This window comes from Hippocampus zosterae, chromosome 9 (genome assembly GCF_025434085.1).
Source record: "Hippocampus zosterae strain Florida chromosome 9, ASM2543408v3, whole genome shotgun sequence".
NCBI classification, from domain to species: Eukaryota; Metazoa; Chordata; class Actinopteri; order Syngnathiformes; family Syngnathidae; genus Hippocampus; species Hippocampus zosterae.
The window spans coordinates 19842350-19858579 of NC_067459.1; the positions used below are offsets into that span (position 1 = coordinate 19842350).

Genomic DNA, 16230 nt, shown 5'->3' on the forward strand with positions numbered 1-16230 from the left:
CCTTTGCGAATCAATAATGCTTTGCAATGTTTGGAGTGATTTTAAGTGCATGTTGAATACCTGCAAAACATGTAACAGTGGCTACTTTTTGGTTGGACATTGTGTCTGTGTAGTATGCAAATGATCTGATTGATATTTCTCCTTGCATGCAGTTCTGCTTGTTATCTGGTCCTCTGTGTGGTGTGCAACAGAAAATATCCAACCAGTGTATTTATTTGCCCTGATGGATTTTAATTAGTATATTAATTGGAAAACATTTTACATTTTTACTATTTGTTACTATTAGTATTTGTGTCTCTTTAAAAATGTATGCCCTAAATTCTACATGGTAAAACGGCAATGAACGAGTTTAGGTTGTTCTTCAAAAGCAATGACACCCTCTGCTGGATAAAACAGTTTCACAATTTGAAAATATTACAGCATAATACATTACACTTATTGGTTTAAGAAAAAAAGTAATTTGATAACGATTTAATTGAAGTGATCTGCACACAAAAGTTCGTTAGAACTGTACCTAAATAGAATAACATTTGTTTTTTCGGATGGACAGAAAATATTACAAACGAGATTCATTGCTTTAAGTGTTTTAGTACAAGTGCTAATTCTCAACACATGTCCGATGGAGGCGTATTAATTGGTCATTTAAATTAAATAACACATAAATAATAACAGCATTATTCAAATCAAAATATAAACGTTATAAACGAATAAAGAATCAGTCCATTTTTGTAAGAGGCAACATTTTGAAGAAAGAAAAAAAATAGACACTATGTGTTAACGTCACATAGTTCAGTACAAAGAAGCATGACTTCACTGTCTGGCTCACACAATAAGGTGAGTACACACACTGACGTCGAAATCCTGGCACCACCGCTAAAGAACAAGATGATGTGTTGCTAAAACATATAATACATGTCTGTTAGTAAACTGTTTATGTAGAAATGGTAAAAATGTATTTATCAGGCAGGAAGTGTAATTATTTTTAGTCAAATGCCAATTCGGCAGACCTAACTCCAGCGAAGACGCTGTGTTGACACTCAAAACTCGTGGGCGGGGTCGTAATGCATTCCGGGTTGTTCATTGGCTGCTGCTGTCACGTGCCTGCGTCGTACACACGGAAGCATCGGCTATGGCTGACGCCTTTACAAGCTGAACATCGTTCCCGAAAGGTAAGTTTTCTCACCCTTCTGTCAACTGTTTGAAACACATTTTCTAGATCTTCTTCGACATTTTGATAGTCAAAATATTAGAGATTACGACAATGTTCTGAAATCCTTCACGTTATCTTGGTGCTGTAACAGTGGAAACGACCGTTGATGTGGCCTCGGGCTTTGAAGATGTGATAAGGAGTTATCGCTGAACTTTTGCATTGTTGCTAAAACAGATCTATTGTGTCGTGTACTGTAATCCCATTAGCACTGAATATTGCAGGCCACTTTGTTGGTTTGTTTGAACAAATTTTAGCCGAGGGACTTGTTGGATGATCATGTTTGTAGTGGAACCCCACCTGCAATCAGTGTGTATCTATGTATGTTATGGTGTCTTATTAAAAACAAGTCTCAGAATAAATTGTTTTTAAGTTAGATAGCACTGGAGGGCAAATCCGTATTATCGCCATTGATGTTCATAATGAAATAGTTGAACTGATTCATTCTGTTTCAAACAACAAAGCATGTGATGGAAAAGCGGTTAGAACTGCATGACTGTCCGTGTTGATGTTATGTGTTGTGTTTATTATTTTATTTTATGTTAACTGTTTTGTTAAGCGCTTTGTTACAACTGCCGCTGTTGTGAAAGCGCTATATAAATCCGCATGTATTGCATTGTATTCTTTGTGGTGGCCTTGAAGTGCAAAACACAGCAACAAATAGATAAACAAACACACACGCACACACACACACAACGAAACAACACAAGTAAAACTGCACGCAACAGGCAAGTGGACAATAACACAACACACAAATAACCAAACAAAACTACACACAGCAGCAAATGGGGAAAAAAAATCACGAAAAGACAAGGAACTAAAGCAAACAGACCGACAAATGAAAAACACCAAAACAAATACCGGTACCTAAACAACACAGTAGATCGATATCGTCATTTATGTTGTGTTGTTTACTTATTTAGTGTTATATTGGCCATTAAAAGGCGTCACACTATTTTTGTCCGGGTTGCTGCATATCTGCTTGAATGTGAATGTATTATTTAAAAAAAAAATCTACACTAACTGCTTCTACAATACAGTTTTTTGTCCTTAAGTGCCACAGGAGGTTTGTTCAAATGTATATTTATTCTCATGCGTAGCTATTAATGTTTGTTGACCAGACCCCACTCATGCTTGGTTCTTACTTCTTGAAGTAGCTGCAACGTCTGTTAAGTCCTAAATATTTGCTTGACTTCCTCCCAAATGGACCTAGAATTCCCACGGCCCAACTGATCACTCATCCCTCAGGGGCCGGAGAGCTGTAGTCAAGTCCAGAAACTGATGACTGACTGATGAGTTGTATGTGCTGCTTTTCCACGCTGGCCTGGTTTGAATAGCATGTCGAAGCCTCTCAGAAATTGCTGGTTTGGCTGACATGTGCGGCGGCAGTGAGGATGTATGAACAGGACAGTGGGTGTCTATGGGTGCTGCGTTAAATAGCGCAACATAGAGGAAGCAGGAGTGTTTGGATGATTGTGCTAGGACTCTCTCATAGCAGCCTCATTTTACGCTGAACTCATAGCACAGCGTCATTTACGGGACTGATCAGCGATGTGACAGGAGTGTCGTTGCAATTGGGCAAATTAGAGTTCAAGTTGAGTGGGTGGGATGAACTTTACTGAAGTCTTAATTTGGAATAATTCAGGCAAGCCAAAAGTTACCATTGGGTACTGATGAGTAATATGAAAAATATAGACAAGGGTTACCTTTTCAATCAGGGCTCGTGTGTGGTATATGGTTGAGGGATTTTAATGGTGCTGCAGAATGGCAAAGAGAAGGTCAAGGAATTGCAGCGTGGTTGATAAGGAACATCTGCATCCTTCACTTTGGGTAAGACTTGACTTTTGAATGATATGGAACTATGTGGTCAAGCAGAAAATGTACCCAGAGTGAAATCTGGGCTCGTTTACCTGAAAGCAAAAACGGATATACTAACAGAAATCGGAGAAACGTGGCTTCAGCAGCTCACTCGCTCGATGTCAGTCATGGTTGAAAAGCAAAATAATCTCTCATGACACACTAATGTACTGTGGCACCGTGGTTGGATAACATCGATTTCCTGTGAGTGTGAATCCATATATTTATTTTCAATGATACCTTTCAAAATTTCAAAAAAAAAAGTCATCAGGTCATGAATTGCAATGACAGAAAAGGCTTACACCAGTCGAACAGCGGAAGCGCTGAATTCCAGTATCCTAAATTGACAAAGATGTGGAATAGCTTGTTGAAGCTTGTTGTGGCTTGCTGAGGAGAATGCTGGCTAGATTCTGAATCCTGAGCCGAAAAACTAAGGGTTGCATTGCCTTGACTTTTTATTTTTTGTTTGTTTGTTTTTTTCAAATTGCCCCAAGTGTGGGTTGGTCCTCAAATTTAACACCAAATTAGTTATTTTATGACCCACGTGTTTTTATTGTACTTTATATTCACATTAAACTGAGCAGTTAGGCCAGTTCTTCTATTAGGTAAGTTCTCCTATTACTGGTTCTATGGTTATAATTACACTTTTTGAGATACTATTCTGTTTGGAGGTGCTCAAATTGTTATTTTAAAAAAAAACGACTTCCTACTTTTTGGTCGTTCAAATGACTTTTTACTGTCAATGGACACGCAGTCATTTTGTGTTATTTCTGTTCATACCCGACTCCCGTCTTGTTTTTTGGTATGCAGTCCCAAACCATGAATATTGTGGGCCAGTTGGCAGAGACGGTGTATGTGACGGTCAAGGAGCTGTATTGTGGCCTTAACCCCGCCACTCTCACTGGGGGGATCGATGTCATCGTCGTGCGACAACCCGACGGCTCATTCCAGTGTTCCCCCTTTCATGTCCGCTTTGGCAAACTAGGCGTGCTTCGTTCCAAAGAGAAAATTGTAAGTTCAGTCTCTCTCCAATTTGTTTGGAACTCCTCTGTTACATTTCACCGTGTTTATTTTCTGCTGAAATGATGCCGCTCGCTGTTCTGTAGGTGGACATTGAGATCAATGGAGAATCGGTGGACCTGCACATGAAGCTAGGGGACAACGGAGAAGCTTTTTTTGTTGAACAAAATGAAAACTTTGAGGTGAGATGAATAAATACATAAGGCCGGATATACAACGTGGCTCAAATGGCCAAATAGTTCTCAGATTTTGAGTTAAAATCTCAGTCTGCTTCATTTCTGCCTTTCCAGCAGCTCCTATATTTTGTTGTTCTACTTCTTCCTTTCATAACTTTGCTGCTGTGAATCTGGAATTTCTCCATTGCGAGACTAATAAAGGTTTTCTTATTTCTTATTTCTTACAGTCCGAAGTCCCCGCCCATCTCTGCACTTCCCCGATTCCTTTTGATGGGCCCAATGACACAGAGGACACCAACGACAGCTCTTCTCTCTCTGGTTCTGGCACGCGCAGGAAGAGGCGCCGGCGTAAACGTGTGCGCTCAGATAGTCACCAGAGAGAAGAGTGTGTTTCCTCTTCTGACGAGCAAGAAAAGGACAGGGAGTGGGACAAAGATCACAGCGGACAAGATAGTCCAGATAAAGATAACCATGCCACACTTTTGCAAGTCAGGTCAGTGAACAATGAGTGTGTCAGAATTGTTTTGTCTTTTTAATGACAGTCCTGAACGGCCCAAATCCGATTATTTTTCTAATCCAACTTGAGGCGCTTTCATTTATGGTCCTTGATCAGATACGTATGGAATGTTTTGCAATGTGACCGCAGTCTGACTCTTGCGCTTTGCGGAGGCGGAGCGACAGACTGCTTGGTGGAGGTTGTTTGTGTCGATTGTCTGTGAAATCGAAAACATTTGGAGTAACGGTATTGTATGACTTTATATTTGACTTTTAATTAAATCCAACGTGAAAAACGAATCATAAATTAGACATTTGCGGTGATAGTCGCCATGTAGACCCCCACGTGGCAGTGGTGTGACATCATCATTCGTGACGTCTCCATGAAAAGTGTGCTTTTTGCTTGGAAATGTTACTTGCTCCTCCCCCCCACACCAAAACTCACTTCATATTCGCCGCTTGGCTGAAAACGGCATGGCCCAACCCTACATGGTGTGTTACGTTTGTTTTCACTGTCGTGACTGTGCTCTGTTTGTCCGTTCAAGTAAGTCAGTGTACTATTCGTTGTCTGAGGAGCCCGCTGAGGAGCCGGGGGTCAGAGATACTCATCGACACTCGGATGGAGACCAGTCACCTGTTGAAAAGTGGGAAAATCATCTCATGTGTGGAATTGAGATCGACAGGCTGTTTACACTTCCTCCTCCTTATCCCGACAGCGTTTTTGACAGCCGGCCGTCCTCGCCTAAAAGTGACTCCGAGCTCGTGGTTAAAAACCACGACTCCTCTGGGGTACTGATGCAGTGGAACTGGGGAGGATTCCCCACGGTATGGCAAGACTTCGCACACGACAGTGTGAGCCTTGAGATGCTCTTCGTAAACGTCCATTTTGTCTGCTTTCGCCTCTGCAGCCGCGTCAATCGGAAAGACCATCAGTGGAGCTCCAGAAGTCTGACTCGTCTCATTTTCGCACCATTGAGAGGCAAGACTCCTTTGACACGGGCAACGAGCCTGTGAACAACTGTAGCAGAGTGGGCCAGGTTACTGTGGTCAGACCACAACCCAGGACTCAGTCTCTGGACCTGAGTAACCACGCCTTACAAATGTTGCCCCTGAACTTTGGTGAAGACTTGACCCGATCACCCTTTAGCGAGCCGTCAAAATCTGCGACGGCAAAAGAGAGGGATGACTCGGAAGTCCTTGCCCACGAAGACGGTACGATGCATACTGGCCCAGCTGTCGGCATGAGAGATGCAGCTGAAGGCCAAAATGATAATAACAGTCAGCTAACGAAACACACATTGGTCGAAACAAACATCCCAGACAACGGAATCGTCGCTCGCGCAGAATCCTCCACCATGATGCAGACCGAGAACGGGGAACCAGTCTGTACCGGCAGCACGCCCGTCTGTGAGGGAGACAGCGGGATCGATCCCTGCGTCGAGGGAGGGGAGCAGGATGGAAGACTTGAAATGGCTGCTCCGAAAGATGAAGCCAAAGACGACGGGGTCAGCTGGACAGCTGATGAGGAGTTAGGAAACTGCGCCGACATATTGACCAAACGGGAGCAGCAAGACAAAAAGAAGGGTGAGCGCCAAACTTTTGTGTGGTTTTGCTCATCACAAATACAATCGTTAAGTCGGGATTTTATAACCGTGTGTTCCGCGTTAACATATTCATGCTTTTGTAGGCAGACGTAATCATCATCTCGGACAAACGGGCATTTACCTGGATGATCTGACCTCACTTGACCCCGAGGTTGCAGCACTCTACTTCCCGAAGAAGTAAGAGGAACAAAGATGGATGTTTGTGTACAGTGTCGTGAAAAAGGATTTGCCCACTCCTGATAAAAAAAAAAAAGTATATTTATCACATTTGAGTGTTTCACTCCATCAAGTAATTATAAGATTTAAGATTTAAGATATCCTTTATTTGTCCCACACTGGGGAAATTTACAGCCTCCAGCAGCAAGAATGTAGGTAGAAAGAAGAAAGAAGAAAAAAAAAAACAAATGTTCAATTAAGTGCAATATAAACACAAAATGGATAAATCGCAGTGCTATTTACAATTGTCTTTCACATCATTTAATTATTATTATTATTCTCATACAGACAATCCTTCTTATAAAATGCCATTTCTGATGGTTTCAGTTCTGAAGGGTAAAGATTCAAATGAGGAAATACTTTATCACGACACTGTCAGTATCTTTGAAGGCAGATTACATCATCCCTCAGCACTCATATGGCTGTCTCAAGTCAAGTTTGGCATACCTGCTTGTATTTTTTATTTTTTTTGTGGGCCAACAAGATTTTAGCACACCACCGCTCAGTTCTAAAACTTGACCCAATATGGCAGCAGAAAGAGTAGGGAAAGAGTAGGCTTAGATTTTTCTTAAAACGTTTGCTAAATTGGCTAAACTGTTGGCTAACTTTCTCAATAAAGGCTGATGCAGTTTTTGGATTTGCCTCTGAAGGCATCATAATCATTCGTCACATACAACATGGGATGTTATTGTCCTGGGGGGGGGGGTCGAAATGCTCCCAAACAATACATAACGGCGTATAATATCATTTCATAGCATTCTGAAAATGGGCAATCCCGCAATCTTATTGTTTAGCACGTCTGCCTCACAGTTCTGAGGTTCTGGGTTCGACTCTCGGGTCTGACCTTCCTGTGTGGAGTTTGCATGTTGGAACTGGATCGTCTCCTTGGCAGAGGTAATATGACACGGTTAAGGCTGCCATGGTGAGGGATACGTTAGCAGTGTAGGTGCAGGTACGTTCAGTGTCGGTAATAGATGAGCATTATTATTTGTGTAAAGACAGAATTATAACATTAACAATTGGGTCCTATTCAATTCTTTAAGGGAGTATAATGTTTGGGTTTGAGGCTTAAATCTCCGCTCTGGTCTTCTTGTATGGAGTTTGCATTTTCTCTCTAAATTTTGCGTTTTGTTTTTTTTTCTTCCTCCCCCTGCAGTGAAACGGAGAGTTGCTCCCCTGCTGTCGTCGAGCAAGGCTCCGGCTCAGCAAGTCACTCACCGCAATCCATGGGCGCGTTGGACAGTGGTACAGAATACTTGTCCGATTCTGCCTCCTACGCCGCAGAGGTCAGCATGTCCCTCTGTGGACACGTGGGCGACACCAGCCAAATCACCAAAGGTAAGTGTGATTAGGTGTGAACTGAGCATCACTCTTCGGCTCATGCGCAAAGGAAATGTGTCAAATCGTTGCTTTGTTGTTTGTCCAGAGAAATTTCTGGAGCACTCCGTGTCATACGAGGACTTTGTCCGCAACCCTGGAATCATCGATGACCCGAGCCTCGTGATCTGTATCAACTCCAAGTAAGAGTTCAAGTCTTTTCATCATCAATGAACTGACAACATGTATTTGCTTTCACTGTGTTCAATTTCTTGGCTATGTGTGTCAGCTATTACAACTGGGCGGTGGCGGCTCCAATGGTCTTGTCGATGGCAGCTTTCCAGAAGAATTTACCCAAGGTTGGTTTGTTTTTAAAGTTTGTATTTATTTATTTTTTTGGCTTCAAACCTGACATTGGTCTGTGGCTTTTACACCACAACAAAGGGAGATTGCTGCAACTGTGAGAGCTTTAAATTGCTTTGAACGCAACAGGGTGAGAGACGTGAGTGTTGGACGTCCCTGTCCCACCATTGCGACACATCTCTTGACTCATAAATTGCTCTGCCTGTGAGTCACGGCTCTTCTGCTACCTCCGAGGGCAAGAGTTTTGGACAGGAGAGGGCGACTTGGTTTCCATCATCTTGTTTCTGTCCCATTTCAACAAGTCAGCAGGCAGTACAGTTGTAGGCTTTAGTTAATCAAGCTGAGCTCTTTAACTCATTCAGTACCAGCCAATTCTAGACCAAGTCTGAAAAGACGTTTAAAAAAAAGTATTTGGGAGGGAATTAGTTAATAATGTAACAATACACAATTCACTCAATGTGAATTGATAAGTACTCATGTGTTGGTATTGTGTTCTCTATCCACAGAGTACTGTTCAGAGCCTAGTTAAGGACAAAATGCCCAAAAAGTCTGGAGGCTGGTGGTTCTCCTGGAGGCGACGAGACTTGGACAACAACCAGGTTGCTGTCTTTGGGTTTTAAAAATTGGCCGATCCAATTGGAGGCCACTGCCGGTAGCACATTTTCTGAACGTGTCTCTTCTTGGTGTTTCAGCAAGGGCCCTCGAAGAAAGACGACCAGGAAGTACAGCGTGGGGACCCTAGCGTAGTCACGTATGGTTATTTACATTAAAAAAAAAACATCCATAGCATTTAATTATGAACAATTCCATGACCGCATGAAAGAACTGTTTTACAATGCTTCATTAATGCTCATTCGTCCGAAAAGTAAATGATTGACTTCATCATTCACAGTGCTGTAGATTTGCACACTCAGTTTGTCAAATATTTTAGGCCACCTTATTTTGTTAAAGGACATGAGAAATGTCTTTTAAATATCTCTCAGTATGATCCAATGCAGTTCCACCACGCACCCAACAATTTTGATGCATTCATTTTTTTTTTTTATTTATACACTCAAGAGCCACAATGGATGATGCGGATCAAGATGCGGTGGCAAGGCTTGGTCACAAAGCCGTCCTTACTTCGAGCATGTCAACAGAGACACTTCGCGCAACTCAGTGTCTCACTCAAATGTACCGCAAATCACTTCGTCTGACATCTGAACAGATAGTAAGTCGACATACTCTAAAGGAGACGTGCAATTATTATTTTTTAACTATTCATAATACCCCTTAGTGTTTTCATAACATGTTCCTCTACATGTGGGAACTTTCGAGGCATCTGTATACCCCCCCCCCCCCCCCTTCAATTAAACGTGTTCCTGCCCTGAAGACTTCTGACAACTACATTTGTCACGATACTTTACAACAGGAGAACTTGAATCTGCGCGAAGGAGTCAACAAGGTGATATTTAGTGTGACCACTCAGTACCAGGGCACCTGTCGCTGTGAGGCCGCCATCTATTTGTGGAACTGGGACGATCGCATCATCATATCAGACATAGACGGCACAATCACAAAGTAAATGCAGCTGTCTCTGCTCGCGTTATACTTCAAATTGGTCTTCTGACTCGAGCAACTTCAGACGTAACAATGTTTAAAGAAGCTTGGTTTATTTATTTATTTTTATTTAACCCCCCCCCCCCGACAGGTCTGATGCTCTGGGACACATCCTGCCTCAGTTTGGCAAAGACTGGACGCACAAAGACATTGCCAAACTCTACCACAAAATTCACCAGTAGGTCAACTCTATTTGTGTGCTGTAAGAGACAGATAGACCGTATTTGAGGATCTGTTTAAATGTTTCTGTCATTGCAGAAATGGCTACAAGTTCCTGTATTGTTCTGCGCGGGCTATAGGCATGGCCGCCATCACTAAGAACTACCTGCAGTGGGTCAACGACAAAGGCACCGTCCTTCCCAAAGGCCCAGTACTGCTGGCCCCAAGTAGCCTCTTTTCTGCACTGCACAGGTGCAAACATTCTCTACGCTGAACAGGATAAGCGGGATAGAAAATAAATGGGTAGAATTTCACAAAAAGTGTCATTCTAACACTTGTTTGTCCAGCAAGCAAAACTTGTTGCTCCATCTGAAGTTTAACTGCTTGCGAATTGTCTTTTGTCCATTATGCAGGGAGGTGATTGAGAAGAAGCCCGAGGTCTTTAAAATCGCCTGCCTCAGTGACATCAGGGACTTATTCAACCCCAAGAGACGGCCCTTCTACGCTGCCTTTGGCAACAGGACCAACGTATGCAACACTGCACATTCTCTACAGTTGTCAAAAGTAGAATCCCTTCAAACTTGTCATTTGGTGGGATGAGGCATAGTCAGTTTAAGCGGAGCCGTCTAATGGCACCTCTTATTTGTGTAAGGGGGCAAAGGAGGTGTCTGGGGCATGTAGTTCTTATTTTTAGAAGATGACCGTGGACAATTTGCCCGTTGGTCTGTTCGTCAGAAGGCTGCAATTTAAGAAAGCGTGGTAGACGACTTTAAATGATACTGAATACTTGTGAATTGTTTGTGCAGGATGCTTACGCCTACACACAGGTGGGGGTGCTCAACACCAGGATATTTACTGTCAATCCGAAAGGAGAGCTGATTCAAGAGATGACCAAAGGAAACAAGTCCTCGTAAGTTGTATCCGGCGCATTCGAAGGAAACACTTTGAAGCATCCATCTCTGATCGTGTTCTGATTGTCCGGTGCAGTTACAGCCACCTCGGTGAGCTGGTAGAGCATTTCTTCCCCGAGCTGGACGAGAGCGGCTCTTGTGCTTTTGTGTGTCCTGAATTCAGCAGCGTCACCTATTGGAAGGAGCCGCTGCCAGAACTGGACCTCGACACACTACTGTAGACGCACCATCCTTATTCTCGGCCAAAAATGCGTAAACATTGTCTGCCTTAATATTTACAGCAATGTGTTGCGACACATTTTGTCCCAGCATGCCTAATCCCTGCCTTTGAGTGACCTTACCAGTCAAATCATCCTCAAGATGCAATTTTTCAAGCAATATATTGCCTTTATTTTTATTCATTGCGTTGACATTCATTCCAATTATTTGTGCATGGCAGCTTTAACAGCGTCACACATATCAGCCCAAAGCATGGGGGGAGGGGTGATTCAATGTAAAGTTGTAGCTACTATTGCTTAATTTTGTGACATGGGGCCATGAAGCACAAATCAGTAACATGACATTCCTTTTTAGTCGATAGTTTATAACTACATGCATGGGTATGGAATTGTATTCCTTCTGTTTTGGCATCTACTATTCACTTATTTAATGTTAACTTCTAAGATTTTTTTTGTCTCTATTTTAATTGTTGGGGCTATAGACACTACTTAAGAGTTTAGGTTTAAGACTTCTTTATTGATCCTGCATACAAAATGCATGGTTGTTGAGTTATGCTGGGAATTATTGATTCAATATCATGGAATACAGAATGATTGACTCTGATCGCAAATTGAAAGGAAAAATGCGAACAAACGACACATTTCACTAAAAGGAAGCTTTTAGTTTCTTCTGCACTACTTACTGTACCACCTTTAGAGATGTTTGTACACTGTGAATGAGGGAGATGCTTTTATAGTGACTTACTGCCACCGAACCAAGAACTGAGCTCAACTGCAATGATTTTAATGATTATTTAATGACACTTATATTTATTTTATTTTTTTTCTGTGCATACGTTTCATGATAGAAAGATGGGATTCATTGGAGCTGGTTAAATGTGCTGCTTTGAAAACGAAATGCATGTACAGAAATGGATGCATTTGAAATAAATATATCTGTTTTAATACGAGTTGGTGATCTTATTGATACGACGTTTGAATGAAGTGCAGTTTGCAAGCTTGAACCTAAATAAACGCCAGGTGGCGTGTGTCAAGGGTGTCTTGTCCGGAATGAGTTCCCAACTTTTATTTCTTCGTGGAACACCTGGTGTGACGACTTCACGGCTTCTTTCAATCAGTAAGTTTGGATTATTTCAAAATTTTAGATCCATTTTAACAGGAGTGAGGCTCGGTCCACGTAGAGACGACTTAACGGCTTCTTCCAATCAATGAGTTTGGATTATTTCAAAATTTTAGATCCATTTAACAGTGGTGGGGCTCGTTCCACGTAGAAAGGTTTTAATGGGCAACCGACCCAGGTGTCGCTTCAAAAGGAACTAGATGTAAACAACGACTTTGGGCACCGGAGAATTTAGAAGTGAATCATCTATGCAAAGTGTATGAAATAATGACATCTGGCGTGTGATTACTGTGTTGATTTAATGTAACGCAAGTTTGGATATGTCCGAGGGAATTTTGCGTGGAAACCGAAACCTAACTCAAGATAAAGGAACCTGTGACCCATCAACGGTTACTGAACCGCTTATTCAACACAATATTCGCTTGAATGAAACTGTGGTGTGGTAAACGAGCTTCACATGCCAATATCTTTTGCATTAAATTAGCGTTTTTCCTCTAACGATTAAAATATATAGATTGTTTTTGTATTTTAGTAATTTATATCAAATTAATTTACTGTAAATTAACCAATTTGTATGAACATTTAAGAGTTTAAATTTTATTACATTATTTTTTTTTGTATTTTAGTTATTTATATCAAATTAATTTACAGTAAAATAACCAATTTATAAGAACTTTTAAGAGTTGAAATTTTATTACATTATTATTTTTTTGTATTTTAGTAATTTATATCAAATTAATTTACTGTAAAATAACCAATTTATAAGAACATTTAAGAGTTTAAACTTTATTACATTATTAAATGTATTGTATTGATACAAATTAAATGATTGTTGTTTTCATTATTAAAAACTCATGTGAGTGGTCTGGCCCATCTGTCCGTTTTAAAACTCAAATGTGGCCCTTCACATTCTGCCCAGCCCTGCTTTTATGGCTTTTAACAGGTGTTATAAACAGGCTACCCAGCCAACAGTAAGAGGAACCTGGAAATGGAAACGCAGATAAGCACAGAGTAGGAGGGGCTTTCAGAGGTGAGAGTGAAATCATCCTTTTCCTCATCTATCCAACAGCGTCTGTCAACATGTCTGCTCTGACAAACCCCGCCATTACACATCTTGCTGAGGCCTTAGCTTTAGAACTCCGCTGCCCCATCTGCTTGCAACTCTTCTCGGAGCCTGTGTCGCTGCCCTGCGGTCACATCTACTGCCACGTCTGCATTCAAACTCTGGGAGAAGGGCTGGACCATCACTGCTGTCCTGAGTGTCAGAAAGACTACCAGGAGAGCCAAGTTGTGATGACCTGTTCCAAAATGTGCAATATTGTCGAGTCGTTCAAAGCTGCAGTAGGTGAAGTCCAGCTGCCTGCATGTGTTGCGGTTGAGGATGAAACAAAATGCCACTTGGATGTAACTAAAGAGAGCTCAGGAAGTGAGGGAAAGTACTTGAAATCCAAAGAGTTTCAATTGACTAATTCTGGACTGGCGTCTCAAGTCACAGACCTGGCCGTCCACTTGGAAATGTCAGAGGATGTGCTGAGGAAGGAGAAGGAGCAGCAAGCAAAGCTGATGGCAGCTCACGAGCAGTTGAGAGAAAAGGCATCGGAAGAGCTGCGCCAGCTGAGTGATGTAGTGAAGAAGTACAGCGCTGAGGTGATGCAGCTGCTGGATGAAGAGCTCTCTCCGAGCGAAGCCAGCGCGAGCCACAGGGTTGGTCAGGCCGCAAGCCTCACCAAGCAGCTGAGACAAGTTCTCCTCAGAGCCGAGTCACTCCTGACCAAAGGAGACGAGGCCGCGTTCGTAGAAGACTTTCGAGACCTGCGGCCACGCATTGCCGAGATGACGACAAAAAACATTGAAAAAACTCAGGGCCGCATGGACGGCCCCGTTCGAATCCTTCCCAAGTTGGAGAACATGAACGGTAAGCTTAGGGAAAGCCTCGGCATCATTCAGCGCTCCCTTCGCAATGTCCTCAATCCGTCTGAGCTGACGTTTGACATCAGGACAGCTCATCCTAACCTCGTCCTCTCAGAAGACTTGAAGACTGTGACATTCAGTGCCACCAAGCAGCCATACCCGCCTTCGTCCCAGAGATTCACCAGCTTCTTCCAAGTCCTCAGCTCCCAGAGCTTCTCTGAAGGCAACCATCGCTGGGAGGTGGAGCTCGATGGTGCTCCGTGGATCGTGGGCTTGTGCCAAAGCAGGGAGCTGGAGCGGAGCGGGATTCCCTCGGCGCTGGAAAGCAGCCGGTGCTCCTGGTGCCTGATGTGGTTCGACAACTTGCTGACGGCCTTCGAGCAGGGTCGCGATGTGCCGCTCAAGAGGACCACGGTATCGTGCAGGCTTGAGATCAGGCTCAGCTTCAGATGCCGCACGTTCAGTTTCTACCACATCAGCCCCACCGTTGGCAAGACACTCATGTACACATTTAAAGCAAACTTTACTGAACCTGTGCATCTGGCCTATCGGATGATGTCAGGCCACCCGAAAGCACGTGTCACCATCATTTCATGAGTGCTTTTGGTAGTGGTGGTCATGCATTTGGTACGTGGGACTTTAGTGAGGACTGAGAAGCAACTTACTCCATCTCTTAGTACCATAAATGTCATGTCGCAAGTAAAGAAACCATCAATCAAGTGCAAAAATGCAATATAACAGAAATGCAGCCGTGCCGTGCACTTCATCTGGAGCAGTGAAAATCGACATGTATATTTAGCGACAGTCTAAAAAGCTTAACTTCGGTTAATGTCTACAGTCTGAGCAATTGTCATCAAAATGTCAAATATAATTTGATACAAAACAGTTTGATATGCATTAACTGAATGATATCCAACAATTCAGTAATCCCCTGCTATAATACTGTTCATATTTCACGGCTTTGCTGTTTCACTTTTTTTTCCTGAAAAAAGGTTCCATGTTTGGTTTGATTCAAAACAGTATTGTGCTGTATAGGTAATAATTAAAAAAATAAAGATGGCTACTTGACAGATTTCACTTATCAGGGGTACTTTTTGCAACATACGAGTGATTACTGTAATTTATAGGCAACATTTTGTTTCTATATATCTGTTTGTTTAGAATTTGGAAGAATTTAGAGATATTTATGTCATTGTGCTTTTCAGATGATTTCAATGAATGAACAATGGACTGAAATTTGCAAAATCATTACAAATGCAATATTTAACAGAAAAAAGAACAGTCATGATAACGATCAAGAAATACATGCGATATGACTATAAAAGAGAAGCAAAGAAAAACGTTACATGGGCAAAATATAGAAAAAGGTTAGGCTACAAATTGTTAGCGGCATTAAAAGATTATATATACTGTATATACACCTTTAAATCACTGCAAATCTCTATTGTTTTTAGAGGCTTTTTGTTAGAAAATTTAATAGAACGAATGCCATGTCTAAATCCGATTTATCAGATAATATGCTATCCTATTTTGACTAGTCACATCTTTACATCGGTACCATGACGAAACGATACTGTGACGTCATTGTATCATCTCGCGAGGTTTGTTACGGTGGGTTGCAAAATATTTGACAATCGAGGATATTAATCCAGGGAACTCGCCAGAAAAAAAAACATGTCCAGGTTTATCGACCAGTCGAGTGACGTGTGTCGTTCTTGGGGCAACATGTGAACCGTGTGATAACTCTGCATGATTTTACCAACGCGTTTCCAGCACAACGGAGTTTTCTGAAAAGGTAAAACGGCGTGTATCGTGGGATTAGCGTCGTTGCGTCTATTTTTCATTTTTGTTTCGATACAAACGAAAACGCTAGATAATTCGATACGCAATCCCTCGTGTTTCTTCCTGTTAGATCTGTTTTAAAATTATGTATGCCGTTTAACAAAGTGCACTTATGATGGCTAACAAGCTAGCTGGCAACGTCGACTAACACTGAACGCTGTTTGAAAACCCCTCCACTGCATAATGTGTTAAAAAAAACTGTGCCAACGGTGTGA

General features: G+C 42.1%; 2 protein-coding genes across 8 annotated transcripts in view; both read left to right on the plus strand.

Annotated features, from left to right (window-relative positions):
- The window catches only part of LOC127607554 (transmembrane protein adipocyte-associated 1 homolog), a 70517-nt gene that overhangs the window by 48737 nt on the left and 5550 nt on the right, over nt 1-16230 (plus strand). The window contains exons 2-3 of one of the 4 annotated variants that reach the window (XM_052075982.1): nt 12234-12259; nt 13332-15974. In XM_052075982.1, coding sequence (XP_051931942.1) covers nt 13343-14770 — 1428 coding nt within the window. In that variant the 5' untranslated portion in view covers nt 12234-12259; nt 13332-13342 and the 3' untranslated portion in view covers nt 14771-15974. Of the gene's footprint in view, nt 1-12233; nt 12260-13205; nt 15975-16230 lie in introns of those variants that run through there. The other 3 variants (XM_052075983.1, XM_052075985.1, XM_052075984.1) reach the window with 3 other exon arrangements.
- On the plus strand, nt 1048-12092 carry LOC127607546 (phosphatidate phosphatase LPIN2-like). 4 transcript variants are annotated; one of them, XM_052075966.1, is made up of 22 exons: nt 1048-1169; nt 3875-4075; nt 4171-4266; nt 4488-4753; nt 5301-5399; nt 5472-5580; nt 5664-5967; nt 6076-6339; nt 6443-6536; nt 7386-7469; nt 7732-7913; nt 8002-8095; nt 8182-8251; nt 8762-8854; nt 8948-9006; nt 9315-9465; nt 9667-9815; nt 9946-10032; nt 10113-10265; nt 10427-10541; nt 10820-10923; nt 11001-12092. In XM_052075966.1, the coding sequence occupies exons 1-22, from the start codon at nt 1062-1064 to the stop codon at nt 11143-11145; spliced, it is 3027 nt and encodes a 1008-aa protein (XP_051931926.1). In that variant the 5' UTR covers nt 1048-1061; the 3' UTR covers nt 11146-12092. The 4 variants fall into 4 exon arrangements, with proteins under 4 accessions (XP_051931926.1, XP_051931927.1, XP_051931923.1 ...); XM_052075967.1 differs by having other exon boundaries at nt 6100-6339; XM_052075963.1 differs by having other exon boundaries at nt 5664-6339.

Coding starts and splice junctions, on each gene's coding strand:
- LOC127607546 (XM_052075963.1), top strand. CDS start 1,062: ATGCATTCCGGGTTGTTCATTGGCTGCTGCTGTCACGTGCCTGCGTCG. Junction 5,581..5,663: donor ACTGGGGAGGATTCCCCACG/GTATGGCAAGAC, acceptor TCGCCTCTGCAG/CCGCGTCAATCGGAAAGACC. Junction 8,252..8,761: donor TCCAGAAGAATTTACCCAAG/GTTGGTTTGTTT, acceptor CTCTATCCACAG/AGTACTGTTCAGAGCCTAGT.